Genomic DNA, 14,668 nt, shown 5'->3' with positions numbered 1-14,668 from the left:
TACATACATACATATATATATATAAAAAGAGGTGGACTTCAAGCACGCTGGAACACATGCACAAAAGAGATCTGAGAGTCATAACTGGTTATTACAGCAAATGGCAAAAATCTCCCATAATGCCCCAGTAACAGGGCTTTAAATCCCTGCCATGACCTTTGACCCTGCTAAGTAATCTGACCTATCAGAGGGCCCTCGCACACACTGAGACCTATGGACCTCTGCAGCTTTTGCCTTCGTGGCTGTCTAGAATCACGCACCAAAGACTTTTCTGAAACTACCGTTAGTGACATTCCCTCATTTCTTCTCAGCAGAGCCAGACTAAGCCTGGTTTATAGCATGGCCGGTGCTCTTTTGAACATAACTCCGTAATTTCCAGTTCAGGTATGGAATTCCTTATTTTCCACCTGAAGTGAGTCAGGGAACGTCTGCTCTCACCTGAACCATGACCAATTAAAGGTCACAGGTTAGAAAGAGGGCACAGTGGAGCAATAGCCTTACTTCACCTGCCACGATGCTCTACCAGTTTTATTAATAGATTGTCAAGTGAAATAAAATGGCCCTAAAGGGTCTGATATCCTTGTCTCTATCGTATTCGAAGATCTTATATGGGGACGAAAGGGGTACAATGTTGAGGTAATTGAAGCTCAGTTTGTCTGCTCCATTCACTGTCTGTTTTCACAGTTACTGTCTGGTTTAGTCCAAAGAGTCACTCACCAGCGATGTTGACTGAGGAGATGAAGGCAGCCGCGACAGCCAGGGTCTCGGCAGAGGAGGAGGGGGCGTAGCCACCCCCCATGAGAGACAGACCGCCCACAGCTGTCAAGCCTGTTAAAAAAAAACACAGCTTAGATCACATGACAACCCATTCTATTCTGATCTTTTGCACAATTATTGGCAAAAAAAAGGATGTTATTGTTCAAAACACCAATTTTGTGGGAAAAGATCAGAACTGGGCTATCTGTGTAAACAGCCTTACACCCACGTGTTGAACTGATGACAAAATGACAGTACAAAACAAACATAATTATTGCTTACAGTTTACATACACCTTAGACAAATACATTTAAACTCAGTTTCACACAATTACTGCCATTTTATTCTAGTAAAAATTCCCTGTCTTAGGTCAGTTAGGATCACCACTTTATTTTAAGAATGTGAAAATGTCAGAATAATAGTAGAATGATTTATTTCAGCTTTTATTTCTTTCATCACATTCCCAGTTGGTCAGAAGTTTGATACACTCAATTAGTATTTGGTAGCATTGCCTTTAAATTGTTTAACTTGGGTTAAACGTTTCGGGTAGCCTTCCACAAGCTTCCAACAATAAGTTGGGTGAATTTTGGCCCATTCCTCCTGACAGAGCTGGTGTAACTGAGTCAAGTTTGTAGGCCTCCTTGCTCGCACATGCTTTTTCAGTTCTGCCGACAAATTTTCTATAGGATTGAGGTCAGGGCTTTGTGATGGCCACTCCAATACCTTGACTTTGTTGTCCTTAAGCCATTTTGCCACAACTTTGGAAGTATGCTTGGGGTCATTGTCCATTTGGAAGACCCATTTGCGACCAAGCTTTAACTTCCTGACTGATGTCTTGAGATGTTGCTGCAATATATCCACAATTTTCCTTTCTCATGATGCCATTTATTTTGTGAAGTGCACCAGTCCCTCCTACAGCAAAGCACCCCCACAACATGATGCTGCCACCCCCGTGCTTCATGGTTGGGATGGTGGTCTTCGGCTTGCAAGCTTCCCCCTTTTTCCTCCAAACATAACGATGGTCATTATGGCCAAACAGTTCTATTTTTGTTTCATCAGACCAGAGGACATTTCTCCAAAAAGTATGATCTTTGTCCCCATGTGCAGTTGCAAATTGTAGTCTGGCTTTTTTATGGCGGTTTTGGAGCAGTGACTTCTTCCTTGCTGAGCGGCCTTTCAGGTTATGTCGATATAGGACTTGTTTTACTGTGGATATAGATACTTTTGTACCCGTTTCCTCTAGCATCTTCACAAGGTCCTTTGCTGTTGTTCTGAGATTGATTTGCACTTTTCGTACCAAAGTATGCTCATCTCTAGGAGACAGAACGCGTCTCCTTCCTGAGCGGTATGACGGCTGCGTGGTCCCATGGTGTTTATACTTGCGTACTATTGTTTGTACAGATGAACGTGGTACCTTCAATCGTTTGGAAATTGCTCCCAAGGTTTAACCAGACTTGGAGGTCTACACATTTTTTTCTGAGGTCTTGGCTGAAATGTTTTATTTTCCCATGATGTCAAGCAAAGAGGCACTGAGTTTGAAGGCAGGCCTTGAAATACATCCACACCTCCAATTGACTCAAATTATGTCAATTAGCCTATCAGAAGCTTCTAAATGCATGACAATTTGCTGGAAATTTCCTAGCTGTTTAATGGCACAGTCAACTTAGTGCATGTAAACTTCTGACCCACTGGAATTGTGATACAGTGAATTATAAGTAAAATAATCTGTCTGTAAAGAATTGTTGGGAAAATTACTTGTGTCACGCACAAAGTAGATGTCCTAACCGACTTGAAAAACTATAGTTTGTTTAACAAGAAATTTGTGGCGTGGTTGAAAAACGAGTTTTAATGACTCCAACCTAAGTGTATGTAAACTTCCGACTTCAACTGTATGTACCCAATTGCCTTGTCAGACAAAAACAGCTTAATTACATTTGAAGTGCTGTGAAGACAGGTATGTTTTACACATTAGAGCACAGCTGTACAGCTTAATGTGGAAATTGTCAGAGCACAGAGGGAATCCTGATAACTATCAGCCCTATATTGACTTACAAATGCTGCCTGCTGTACTGTAGTGAACACCACAACAACAGGCTCGTCAGACCGAGCCAACAGGCTCACAGTCATGCATTTGTGTTTCTGAATGACTGGGTGAGATTTTCCTGACTGTCCCTTTCTGGAACTCCACAGTAACAATTAGTCACAGACAGACAGACCAGGGGTTGAATTAAAAGGTGCACTGCACACTACCTCAGTGACACAGGAAATACATACAACAGGCAATTAGGTTAGAAAATTCTATTCACACACTCAAAAAGCGAGACATGCTGTTCACTCACACTATCCTAGACACGTTGCCCACAAGGTGAACTTTGAAACCTTTATGCCATCAGATACCCACCTGAAGTTTTCCTCCCTTGAAAAAGAGGGTGATTTACTCCACCATCAATATGAGGTTACATTTGGAAGGGGCGTCATAATCAGGCCATTGAGATCAGACATAGGCTACCTGACCAAATAGACACCAATACCACCTACCTCCTGCTGACTTATCAAGACAGCTCTTAGATAGTCAGCCAGTGATATCTATATTGATCACATAAACCCACACACAATAGAGATGAGGTCCCATGGGAGTTGCATCACATCTCACCTAGAGCAAGACTTCAGAAAGGACAGACTTTGTGAGTCAATAGTTTCAGGTAGATTAAAGAGACTGTCAAGAGACTGGAGGATGGCGCCATAACTGCCATTGGGCAAAACCAAAGGTTCCCTATCAAAAGTAACCCAACGCTCTAGACGGAGCGACACCCACTTCTCTCTCCCTCATGAAATTCCAAATTCCTTTATGCTTCACTAACGTCTCGGGCTCTTAACTTTTTTACATTTGGCACAACAATAAGAATTCCAATGGCTTCAAAGTTTCCACTTCTTTGCATGACCAAAATAAAAGGCATTGTTTAGGTAATGCCAAATATGCGGGGAACACACCCAAGAGAGAATGTGTGAGGATAAAGACCGACTAGGGTGTGTGTAGTAGTGATGGGGGAAAAAAAAAAAAAAAAATCATAGCTACATATTGCAATATTCTTTTTCGACAATATAGCGTATTTCACTCCTTTTTTTTCATCCCTAATGTAGGTAGCTTACCTAGCGGTAGTCGGCTGTGCCAAAACTCTGGTATTTTTCATCGTATAGCTTGTTCTCCTTTTTAAAATAGTTATCCAACATGTTTTCAGTACTTTTATTTCCCTGACTTATCAAAACTAGTTCTCATGCTCTCTCGTCTCTCTGCAGCAGACATCAGTGTTGTGTTCGAGACCACCTAAAGCAAAACTGATTTAAGACCAAGACCGGAGCGAATCGAATCAGAGTCAAGATTGGCAGGCGCGGGGGGGTTGGGGGTGCAGAGTCAAGACCGAGGGGGACGAGGAGTCCGAGACAGAGTCAAGACCAGAAAATTGCAAGTCCAATTCAAGATCATGATTGTAATTTTGTCAAGTCACCACCATAATAAGAGTTCAAAATGTCCAGTATTTCTGTGTTCATATTTCAGGAGAACATATGGATTCTTTAGACATTCAGAATGGTGAAGAAAATGCATGCTGAGGGCAAATCGAGCCACTTTACAAGTTGTTACTAACCCAAACACAGTGGGGAACAACGAGGGCCTTCTAGCCCTTCAGAGAAGAGCTAAGGATTTAGAAAATAATACAATAATAATATTTTCAACGGTGTTCTGCTTTAATCCCTTCGGTTTTTGTTGGAAAGGGTTAACGAACACTGGAGAAAAAAGATCCAAATCAGGATTTGTTTTGGTGGCTTCTGGGGAGATAAATCTAGCTAGCTATAATCAGCCATTGGCTAGGCCATCTGCCATTGAACTGTATTTGGGCCACATTTTGGAGTGACAGCAGAATCAACCAATCCCATTTTGACTTGTAATGGGTAGGACCGTTTTTACAAAAACCTTCTGCCTTCTCCAAGGCCAACAGGTCACTGCACAATAGTGAGCAGTAGTTTTCTCACGGTCTAGCTAGCTTTTGTTTTAGGCTAGTTTGCAGTTTCAAATGATCATCATCTCATGATGAAAACTATGTTTATTGCAGCTTGGTTGCTGTTAGCCATCTCTTTGAAAATAACTTGTGTGTGAAACATTGTTGCATTTAAACTTTAGATCACCGGTTACATTGTGTGCTGAACATTAATATGTTTTTTGCAAGGGGAAGTAATAGTTGTACATTTTGATTGGGAAATGCTTAGCCTAATGGTTGTGTTTTTGTATTCTTAGGATTGGGACCTACTGGCCTTTTATGTGAGTGAATGACTGCTTATCCTTTAACCTCATGCTGTGTGTGACTGATGTCTTTCTAGCAGCCCTATGTGTCTCACTAAAAGTGCACTCTCCTACATTGAGAGCGCTGGTATTAAGGTCACTGTCCTTTCAGCATCCTTTCACGTGTCACTGTTGGTGATAGTGAGGGCGTTAGGCTACCATAAGTTGCGTAAGCAGTACGATTGTGGTTGTTGGCAGCATTATCTGTGTTCTCTCTGTGTGAGTGGCAGCCTGAAGCTCAAATCAGCCTCAGAGCTGTTTGATTCAGTTGGGGACATTAAGTGATGCTATGTTTCTGTTTGCTACAAGGTGTTGGACAAATTGTTTTCCCCACTGAAGGCCTAGGTCCAATAGCCACAGTTCGCCACTGCACAAAACATGTCTATAATAAATATAAAGACTGTTACAATTCCTCCCTGTCTCCCCTTACTAATAGTGAGCATGCAACTTTCAAACAATTCCCCCCACTCTTCCCTACCAGGGAATCAAGGAAATAATATAGTAATGTTACGAGTAAAGTAGGAGGCCCAAGTTTCAATAGGCGATAAGATGTTTCATGAAGGAGTGTACCGTAATTTCCGGACTATAAGCCGCTACTTTTTTCCCACGCTATGAACCTCGCGGTTTATACAATGACGCGGCTAATTTATGTTTTTTTTTTTTTCACAAGATTCATGCCGCCAAAAAACTGAGCACCGTCACATAATGTGACGTAAATCGAGCGCGCTCAAACTTCCCATCATTCTGATTACGGTAGTCATTTTGTCACCCTCATCATGGCAAAGACACGGAGAAATGCATATGATGCAGCTTTCAAGTTGAAGGCGATCGATCTGGCTGTTGGAAAAGGAAATAGAGCTGCTGCACGGGAGCTTGGCCTTAATGAGTCGATGATAAGACGTTGGAACTGTGCAGATCCGACTGAAAGCCATAACAATCGCCACCGCAATGAAGTTTGACTTTCTTGGTAGGCTACTGTTTACTGCTATTTATTTTTTATTTTTGTTACAAGCCGTGTTTCGTTAAAGCCTATTTATTTTTGTTACAAGCCGTGTTTCGTTTAAAAGCCTATTTATTTTTGTTACAAGCCGTGTTTCGTTTAAAGGCTGTGTAAAGTTAATTTGTTTCAATGTACCGGTAGGCACTTGCGGCTTATAGACATGTGCGGTTTATTTATATACAAAATACATATTTGTAAAAAATTCAGTGGGTACGGCTTATATTCAGGTGCGCTTAATAGTCCAGCAATTACGGTATATATTTGGCCTGGCGCAGCGGTTTTATGCACTGACTGAATGGAAGCTGATAATTACTGTATGATTTTTTTACTGTGCTGGTATCGGGAAGAAATTACGAGTTCTCACTGACCGGTTTAGAGCAATACAACACTGGCAGACATTGTGAGCAATATCTTTGGAACATCAAATCGCAATAGAATTGCAGTAATACATATAGTATTGTGAGAATCACAATACATACCATACCAGCATCTAATTATCATGAACACCTCTACGACACCATTCTGTATACATCTGGCCCTTCTTTGGACACTGTGCTAACAAACCTCCAAACGAGCTTCAATGCCATACAACACTCCTTCCGTGGCCTCCAACTGCTTTTAAATGCTAGTAAAACTAAGTGCATGCTCTTCAACCGATTGCTGCACGCACCGTCCCGCCCGACCAGCATCACTACTCTGGATGGTTCTGACTTAGAATATGTGGACAACTACAAATACCTAGGTGTCTGGTTAGACTGTAATCTCTCCTTCCAGGCTCACATTAAGCATCTCCAATCCAAAATTAAATCTAGAATCGGCTTCCTATTTCGCAACAAAGCCTCCTTCACTCATGCTGCCAAACATACCCTCGTAAAACTGACTATCCTACCGATCCTTGACGATGTCATTTAAAAAATAGCCTCCAACACTCTACTCAGCAAACTGGATGTAGTCTATCACAGTGCCATCAGTTTTGTCACCAAAGCCCCATATACTACCCACCACTGCGACCTGTATGCTCTCGTTGGCTGGCCCTCGCTTCATATTTGTCACCAAGCCCACTGGCTCCAGGTCATCTATAAGTCTTTGCTAGGTAAAGCCCCGCCTTATCTCAACTCACTGGTGACCATAGCAACACCCACCCGTAGCACACGCTCCAGCAGGTATATTTCACTGGTCATCCCCAAAGCCAACACTTCCTTTGGCTGCCTTTCCTTCCAGTTCTCTGCTGCCAATGACTGGAACGAATTGCAAAAATCACTGAAGCTGGAGTTTTATATCTCCCTCTAACTTTAAGCATCAGCTGTCAGAGCAGCTTACCGATCACTGTACCTGTACACAGCCAATCTGTAAATAGTACACCCCCATATTGTTACTTATCCTCTTGCTCTTTTGCACCCCAGTATCTCTACTTGCACATCATCATCTCCACATCACTCGTGTTAATGCTAAATTTTAATTATTTTGCCTCTATGGCCTATTTATTGCCTACCTCCCTACATCTGCACACACTGTACATAGATTTTTCTATTGTGTTATTGACTGCACGTTTGTTTATGTGTACCTCTGTGTTGTTGTTTTTGGTCGCACTGCTTTGCTTTATCTTGGCCAGGTTGCAGTTGTAAATGAGAACTTGTTCTCAACTGGACTACCTGGTTAAATAAAGGTGAAATAAAATAAAAAATACTATCTTATCGTGAGATCCCTGGTAATTCCCAGCAATAACATGTAGAGTGTGGCCTAATAAAGCAGTCGACAGGAACTGTGCAGTAGGTCCAGGGAGATAATTGCTACATTGGATGCCGCCATCACGCCTTCTCTGAAGTTGGCATCTGTGGCGACATGAAGGGGGCTTTAATGTTGGGCCACCATGGGCTCATTAACAACCAAGTCTTTCCTGGTTCCTGGACCCAGACCCCGGTCGTGATCGACTGTCCTACCGCCGAAGGGAAGAACAAGGAAATGCTTAACGAAGTACCAGATACCACAGCCAGCTTGTCACTTCCGCCCGTGTCAAGAATAATCAACATGCTGCAAGCGGACACACACCCTCTCATGTTAATGAAGTAGTTGGAGGGTGAGAAAGAGGGTAAGGGGCAACAAATAACCAGGGATGCAAACTGGGGAAGGCCCAAAAAGGTGACTTTTTGGGGGTTTGCACTGAAATCCCAGCTCGAGGGAAATGCAGGTTAACTAATTAAACAAAGAATAGGATCTACATGATCAGTCTCTGTGTGTAAAATAAGTGCTTCATGTGAACCTAACTCACAGCCAAAAAATGTAAAGAAAGCAATCCAATGTTATTTATAGCCTAGACTTTACTGCAAAATGACACTCAAGTCTTGAGAAAAAAGCAATACACTAATATTGCAGTTAGCCATGATAGCCTTTATAATAGAAAGCTTGTGACCACACACATAAATATTGCACTTGGGGGGAAAAACATCTTAAAGTAGAAATAGAATGAAACAAACAGGCATTCTATTTTTGCACTATTATATATTGGCCACTAAAGACATCGATCAAGTGCACAAAAATAACTTTCACTGAGTAAAACAACGTGTGTTACTGTCAAGTTCAACACAACAAAAACATTATCTTTGGGCTACACTGCACATTATTACATTGTACACTTTCTGCCTGTGAACATCGGTTCTACAATGTGCCAGCAAAAGTGAGAAAGAGGGAAAGTGTGTGGTGTTCCTTTCACCTCTATAGCGGCATCCAGTTCAGCCAGGCCCAGCTCCAGCTACACTTGATCCCTGAATCCACTTTTTTAACAAGCAACACCTCATTTTCACCTAATTCTCTCATTCTGAAAATGAACCACATACTGTAGAGGAAAAACATTAGTTCGTAAGCTAGTTAACATTTCACACAGATTGCCAGGGTCCAATAAGAAACTAACGCGTTATAACTTGAGGAACGGTAAGGAGTCTTATACCAGTTAATACTATAGCAAATTGGTTAGGTTACTAATGTTAGCTCATCTGATGTTGTAAAGTTAGCTGTCTGACTTTATTAGCAAGCAAATTTTCACATCATTAACTTAATTATTTGATCAGATTTGGCTAATGTTGCTCAACATTTCTCTGGCTAGCTACGGAGAATTCGATCAAGCTAGCAAGATAACGTTACTTCTTAAGGATTGGCGTTCTGTCAACGGGACAGTTGTAAATCATGCAGCACGTTATCAAGATCGCAAATTTTAGAGAAACAACAAATGTTGGTAGATATAAGTGTCTTATATCAGCTGAAAGCTTAAATTCTTGTTAATATAACTGCACTGTCCAATTTACAGTAGTTATTACTGCGAAAAAATGCCATGCTATTGTTTGAGAGCTCCTAACAAAACACTTTTTTCTTTGTGATAGGTTTGACAAATCCACCTCTGAAGGTCAAATGTGTACTTACATTCTGAAATCTTGCTCTGATTTATCATCCAAAGGGTTCCAGTGATAAGTGTTGTTTTGTTAGATAAAATCCTTTTTTCATATCCTAAAAAGGTCCATATAGCATGCACGACCGATTTTGTACTCGTTCAATTTGCAAAGAAAGGAATCTGAAAATCTCAACCTAAACGTTGTTTCAACGAGTCAAATCACGTTCATATCTATTCCTCAGAGAACCTAGAAGGTAACAAGACTTATTTTGTCAGAGAGCGACGCCTTCATGGCACGCCGATGACGCGGGCGGCCATCACTTGAACGACTGTATCTTTGTCAAATAAGCACCAAATCGGGGTCAAACAAAGCTAGCTAGATAGCCAATGAGCTGGCCTTTACGGGAGTATCCATGTATATGTAGTCAAATGTACCTACTAATCTTGTACAACAGCATGCCTTTTCATTTTGGAAAAAATAAGGATATTCAGAGTTATGAAGTTATGAAAACTGGTTGTTTTCTTCTACCACATCTATTGTGTTACATTCAATTCACATTTCCACAAACTTCAAAGTGTTTCCTTTCAAATGGTACCAAGAATATGCATATCCTTGCTTCAGGGCCTGAGCTACAGGCAGTTAGATCTGGGAATGTCATTTAGGCGAAAATTGAAAAAAAGGGGACTATCCCTAAGAAGTTTAACAATGCTAATACTTGTTCCACCACACTTTCTCTCTCACCTCAAACTTTCCAAATGCCAGTAGTTTTTCGGTTACAGCTCATGAAGTATGCTTCATCACCTTCTCACCCCCGTCTCCTTGGTCAGGCTTCTCACCTAACGCTATCTCTTCGTTAACTGGCAAGCTGCCTTTCCAGAGTGTGCGCTGATGCTGAGTGTGCGCTGATGCAGAGTGTGCGCTGATGCTGTAACTAGTAAGTTGGTTGCTTCATCACCTTCTCACCCCCGTCTCCTTGGTCAGGCTTCTCACCCCCGTCTCCTTGGTCAGGCTTCTCACCTAACGCTATCTCTTCGTTAACTGGCAAGCTGCCTTTCCAGAGTGTGCGCTGATGCTGTAACTAGTAAGTTGGTTGTCTCTTCTTCAATCGCGTGCTGCGCTGCATTCTGTTATGTAAATGATTGGCTGAGCCTTGGATACAGCAGCTAGTATTGCTCCAAATGCACATCACTTGTTTGCTCACAGCCCCCCCCCCCCCCCCCCCCAAAAAAAAAAATTCTCATCCGATCTACACAAATCACGTAGGTCACCCATTTTGGATTCAAAACGGCGAATTTCGCTGAAAGGTAACTAGTTTGCGTCCCTGAATAACGCCAGACATCAGTACGCAAATTAATGTCTTCTTCATCTAGGACAGAGTAATGATCAAATGTCTTGTCGGCATTATCAAAGCATTGAGTTACCATTTTATCAGCCTAATAATCAGTTTCTATTTTATTTACAGACAAAGAAATATTAAATTACAGATTCATCTACTATAATCTATTAGCCTATATTCAGAGTGGAACCTGAGACCTATATTTTTAGTTGCTTGAAGCGGATCTCAACTCTGGAGTAGAAGCGTTTTAAATCATCCAGACTACAAGGATCATGAATAATTTTCTGTTCCCTCCAGGTCTTACTCATCACTGAGAAGAGAGGACCTGCAGGTGTAGAGGTAGAGGTAGATTTAACCTCCACGTCTGTAAAGGAATCTCCTCTGGACAGCATGCTTTTTATGGACTAGTAAATCAAATTAATAACATCTGAGTTTAAAAACTGGATTTATTCTCATTTGAAGCCAAATGAGAATAAAAGTGATGTAATAGGCATATATGCATTTTCATCAGTTGGTTACTAAAATACAAAATAATGACTTGCCTATGTTTAGTCTTGCCTTTCGTGAACTAACACCCAACTTTCATATTTATTTACACTTCTTTTCTAATAGCACTGACTTTGCTGATAGAACACATTTTTCCTCCAAGTAGCTATGACAGATGTGTTGTTGTCCCACCTAGCCATCTTAAGATTAATGCCCTAAGTCGCTCTGGCTAAAGGACTAAAATCTAAATGTAAAATGTAGTCTTCTTTGCACTGTGTCCATTTCATTAATAGGAGTCTTCATAAACACTCACCAGAGATGGCGTTGGTGACGGACATGAGTGGGGAGTGAAGGGCTGGGCTCACCCCCCACACCGTGTGGTAGCCCACAATGGTAGCCAGGCCGAAGATGGTCACCATCTGAGTGAAGGCTGCATTGGGCGCAGCTAGGCCCAGGCCTAACATGGTGCCAAGACCTGAGAGGGGGAAAGGGTTAATAAATAACTTAACACTAGCCCATGCTACATATCTAATGTCCATATGTAATATAGCTAAAGGCTTTTTAACAATTCAAATGCAAGCATTTTTTTTTTAATGATAATCATTGATCGTCATAAGGTGTTGAATTGAATTAGGCCATGTCATAGGAGGCACACTAGACATTATAGAGTAGAAATGCTGACTCTCTAATGTCTACTAATTTTCTTAAGTGAGGACAAGAGACAGACACGTTGCCGTTAGCAATTTATCTAGGCGCAATTACAGACAGCAACCCAAGTATGGTGGTGGTACACGACGCGCCGACCACAGCCAACCTAGAATGAGCTGCTTGGGGGTACGTGTGAACGGGGTTTACAGGCCTGCTGTCTCCAGTCGCCACTACCAGAGCAAGTGTCTGTGGGAAACAGCTACAGCACTACTTCAGACAGACACAGCAGGCGGAGGGAGGGCTCGACATCCCACATTTTATTAGTCCCAGTTTCCTGGCACTAAGGGGCTGCTGGTGGTGGTTTGGGCTGGTTAGGGTTGAGAGGGAGGGAGGGAGGGGGCATGTTCGGTTAGGTTGAGCTCTAATTAGGTGACCAATCCTAATTTCAAAGGGAATCTCCTCCTCTCTGGCTTCTCGCATGGTTGATCCGGTGGTCGGGACATCACGATGGTCCAGCAGCACCTTCCTTGGCTTCAGCAGGGAGATACAGAGCAAACTCACTCAAGAAAGAACAGGAAGATGAATGTGCCGTTTGTTAATTTCAGGGTGTTTATTTACGTGTAAACTCAGTTGTGGCTCATTTATCTGACTGTTGGGGAAGGAGGACATGTTCTCTGGATCTCTTTGCTGTGATTCCAGAACAGAACAGAGACGACAGTTACTGCCTGCCTCGTCTGTAACCAATAGAAATAATCTGCAGGGATTTCTGTTCAGAGTAGCTTTTATGTCTGATCACGACTGTTGCTGCTCTCAGAATGGGGTCACAGCTCACCTTTCCCACATAAGTCAGATATGCAGAAGACTTGTGTGTGTGTTAGTAGAGAACGTAACTATGTAATGAATGTGGTAATAAAACATTAACAGGCTGCTTTTAACCCCCCCGCCATAGTCCTGTTAACCCAGGTCGGGGTGAGGAGAGCGAGACCACCATAGGAGCTCAGAGAGACTCATGACACGGCTCAGTTTAGGGGCCATTATCCTGACAGCCAGGGTTGTTCTGCATCCTCTGCTTTCTGCGATGTCAGCCATTTTAATCCCCTTACATTACAATTAAGTAAACGACTGACTTCATTTACATAAGTATTCACATCCCTGAGTCAACACATCGTTGGCAGTGATTACAGCTGTGAGTCTTTCTGGGTAAGTCTCTAAGAGCTTTGCACCCTTGGATTGTACAATATTTTCCCATTATTATTTTCAAAATTCTTCAAGCTCTGTCAAATTGGTTGTTGATCATTGCTAGACAACCATTTTCAAATTTTGCCATAGATGTTCTAGCAGATTTAAGTAAAATCTGTAACTCGGCCACTAAGGAACATTCACTGTCGTCTTGGTAAGCAATTCCAGTGTAGAATTGGCCTTGTGTTTTAAGGTTATTGTCCTGCTTTAAAGGTGAATAAATCTCCCGGTGTCTGGTGGAAAGCAGACAACCAGGTTTTCCTCTAGCATTTTGCCTGTGCTTTGCTCCATTACGTTTCTTTTTTATCCTGAAAAACTCCCCAGTCCTTAATGATTACAAGCAGTCCTTATCCATAACATGATGCAGCCACCACTATGCTTAAATATGGAGAGTGGAACTCCGTAATGTGTTGTATTGGATTTGCCCCAAACATAACACTTTGTATTCAGGACAAAAAGTTAAATTGCTTTGCCACATTTTTTGCAGTATTACTTTTGTGCCAAACAGGATGCATGTTTTGGAATATATTTGTATTCTGTACAGGCTTCCTTCTTTTCACTCTGTCAGTTAGCTTAGTATTGTGGAGTAACTACAGTTTACTATCACAGCCATTAAACTCTAACGGCTTTAAAGTCACCATTGCATTGGCCTAATGGTTAAATCCCTGAGCGGTTTCCTTCCTCTCCGGCAACTGAGTTAGTAAGGATGCATGCATCTTTGTAGTAACTGAGTGTATTGATACACCATCCAAAGTTTAATTAATAACTTCAACATGCTCAAACAGATATTCAATGTCTGCTTTTTATTTTTACCCATCTACCAATAGGTGCCCTTTGCGAGGCATTAGAAAACCTCCCTGATGTTCGTGGTTGAATCTGTGTTTGAAACTCACTGCACGACAGAGACCTTACAGATAATGTGTGGGGGATAGGTAGTCCTTCTAAAATATATGTTCAACACTATTATTGAGTCCATGTAACTTATTGTGTGACTTGTTAAGCAAATGTTAACTCCTGAACTTATTTAGGATTTCCCTAACAAAGGTATTGAATACTTACTGACTCATGACATTTCAGCCTTTCATTTGTAAACATTTTGAAAAACATAATCCTACTTTGACATTATTGGGTATTGTGTGTAGGCCAGTGACCAAAAAATCTAAATGTAATCCATTTTAAATGCAGGCTGTAACACAACAAAATGTGGAACAATTCAAGGGGTGTGAATACTTTCTAAAGGCACTGTAAGTATAAATTAATGAAGTGTCTAGGCAGTCAGTAATGGTGTGTCTCACCTCCAGTGTACATGCCAGCGGTGGTCAGGGTAGCCTTGAAGGGGGACACGGCAGCAGCCTTCTCCTTAGCCAGCTCCTGCTTGCTCTTGGGTTTGGGAGGGGCTGCCACTGGGATGTTATCGGGCAGAGGAGCTGGGAAGAGGTTGGTTCCATTCTGCACCAGATAGAAAGGTGGAAATCATAGAGAAC

At 41.8% G+C, this 14,668-nt stretch overlaps 1 protein-coding gene across 2 annotated transcripts in view; it reads right to left on the bottom strand.

Moving 5' to 3' along the window:
• The window catches only part of LOC120044989 (NAD(P) transhydrogenase, mitochondrial-like), a 67,841-nt gene that overhangs the window by 32,799 nt on the left and 20,374 nt on the right, over window positions 1–14,668 (bottom strand). For both annotated transcript variants that reach the window (XM_038989782.1, XM_038989780.1), the window contains 3 exons: window positions 14,480–14,633; window positions 11,611–11,772; window positions 718–828 (listed from right to left, as the gene is read on the bottom strand). In XM_038989782.1, coding sequence (XP_038845710.1) covers window positions 718–828; window positions 11,611–11,772; window positions 14,480–14,633 — 427 coding nt within the window. The remainder of the gene's footprint in view (window positions 1–717; window positions 829–11,610; window positions 11,773–14,479; window positions 14,634–14,668) is intronic.

This window comes from Salvelinus namaycush, chromosome 3 (genome assembly GCF_016432855.1).
Source record: "Salvelinus namaycush isolate Seneca chromosome 3, SaNama_1.0, whole genome shotgun sequence".
Lineage (NCBI taxonomy): Eukaryota > Metazoa > Chordata > Actinopteri > Salmoniformes > Salmonidae > Salvelinus > Salvelinus namaycush.
Note: the sequence above shows the minus strand (reverse complement) of the source record. Positions and strands in the feature narration are given on the sequence as shown.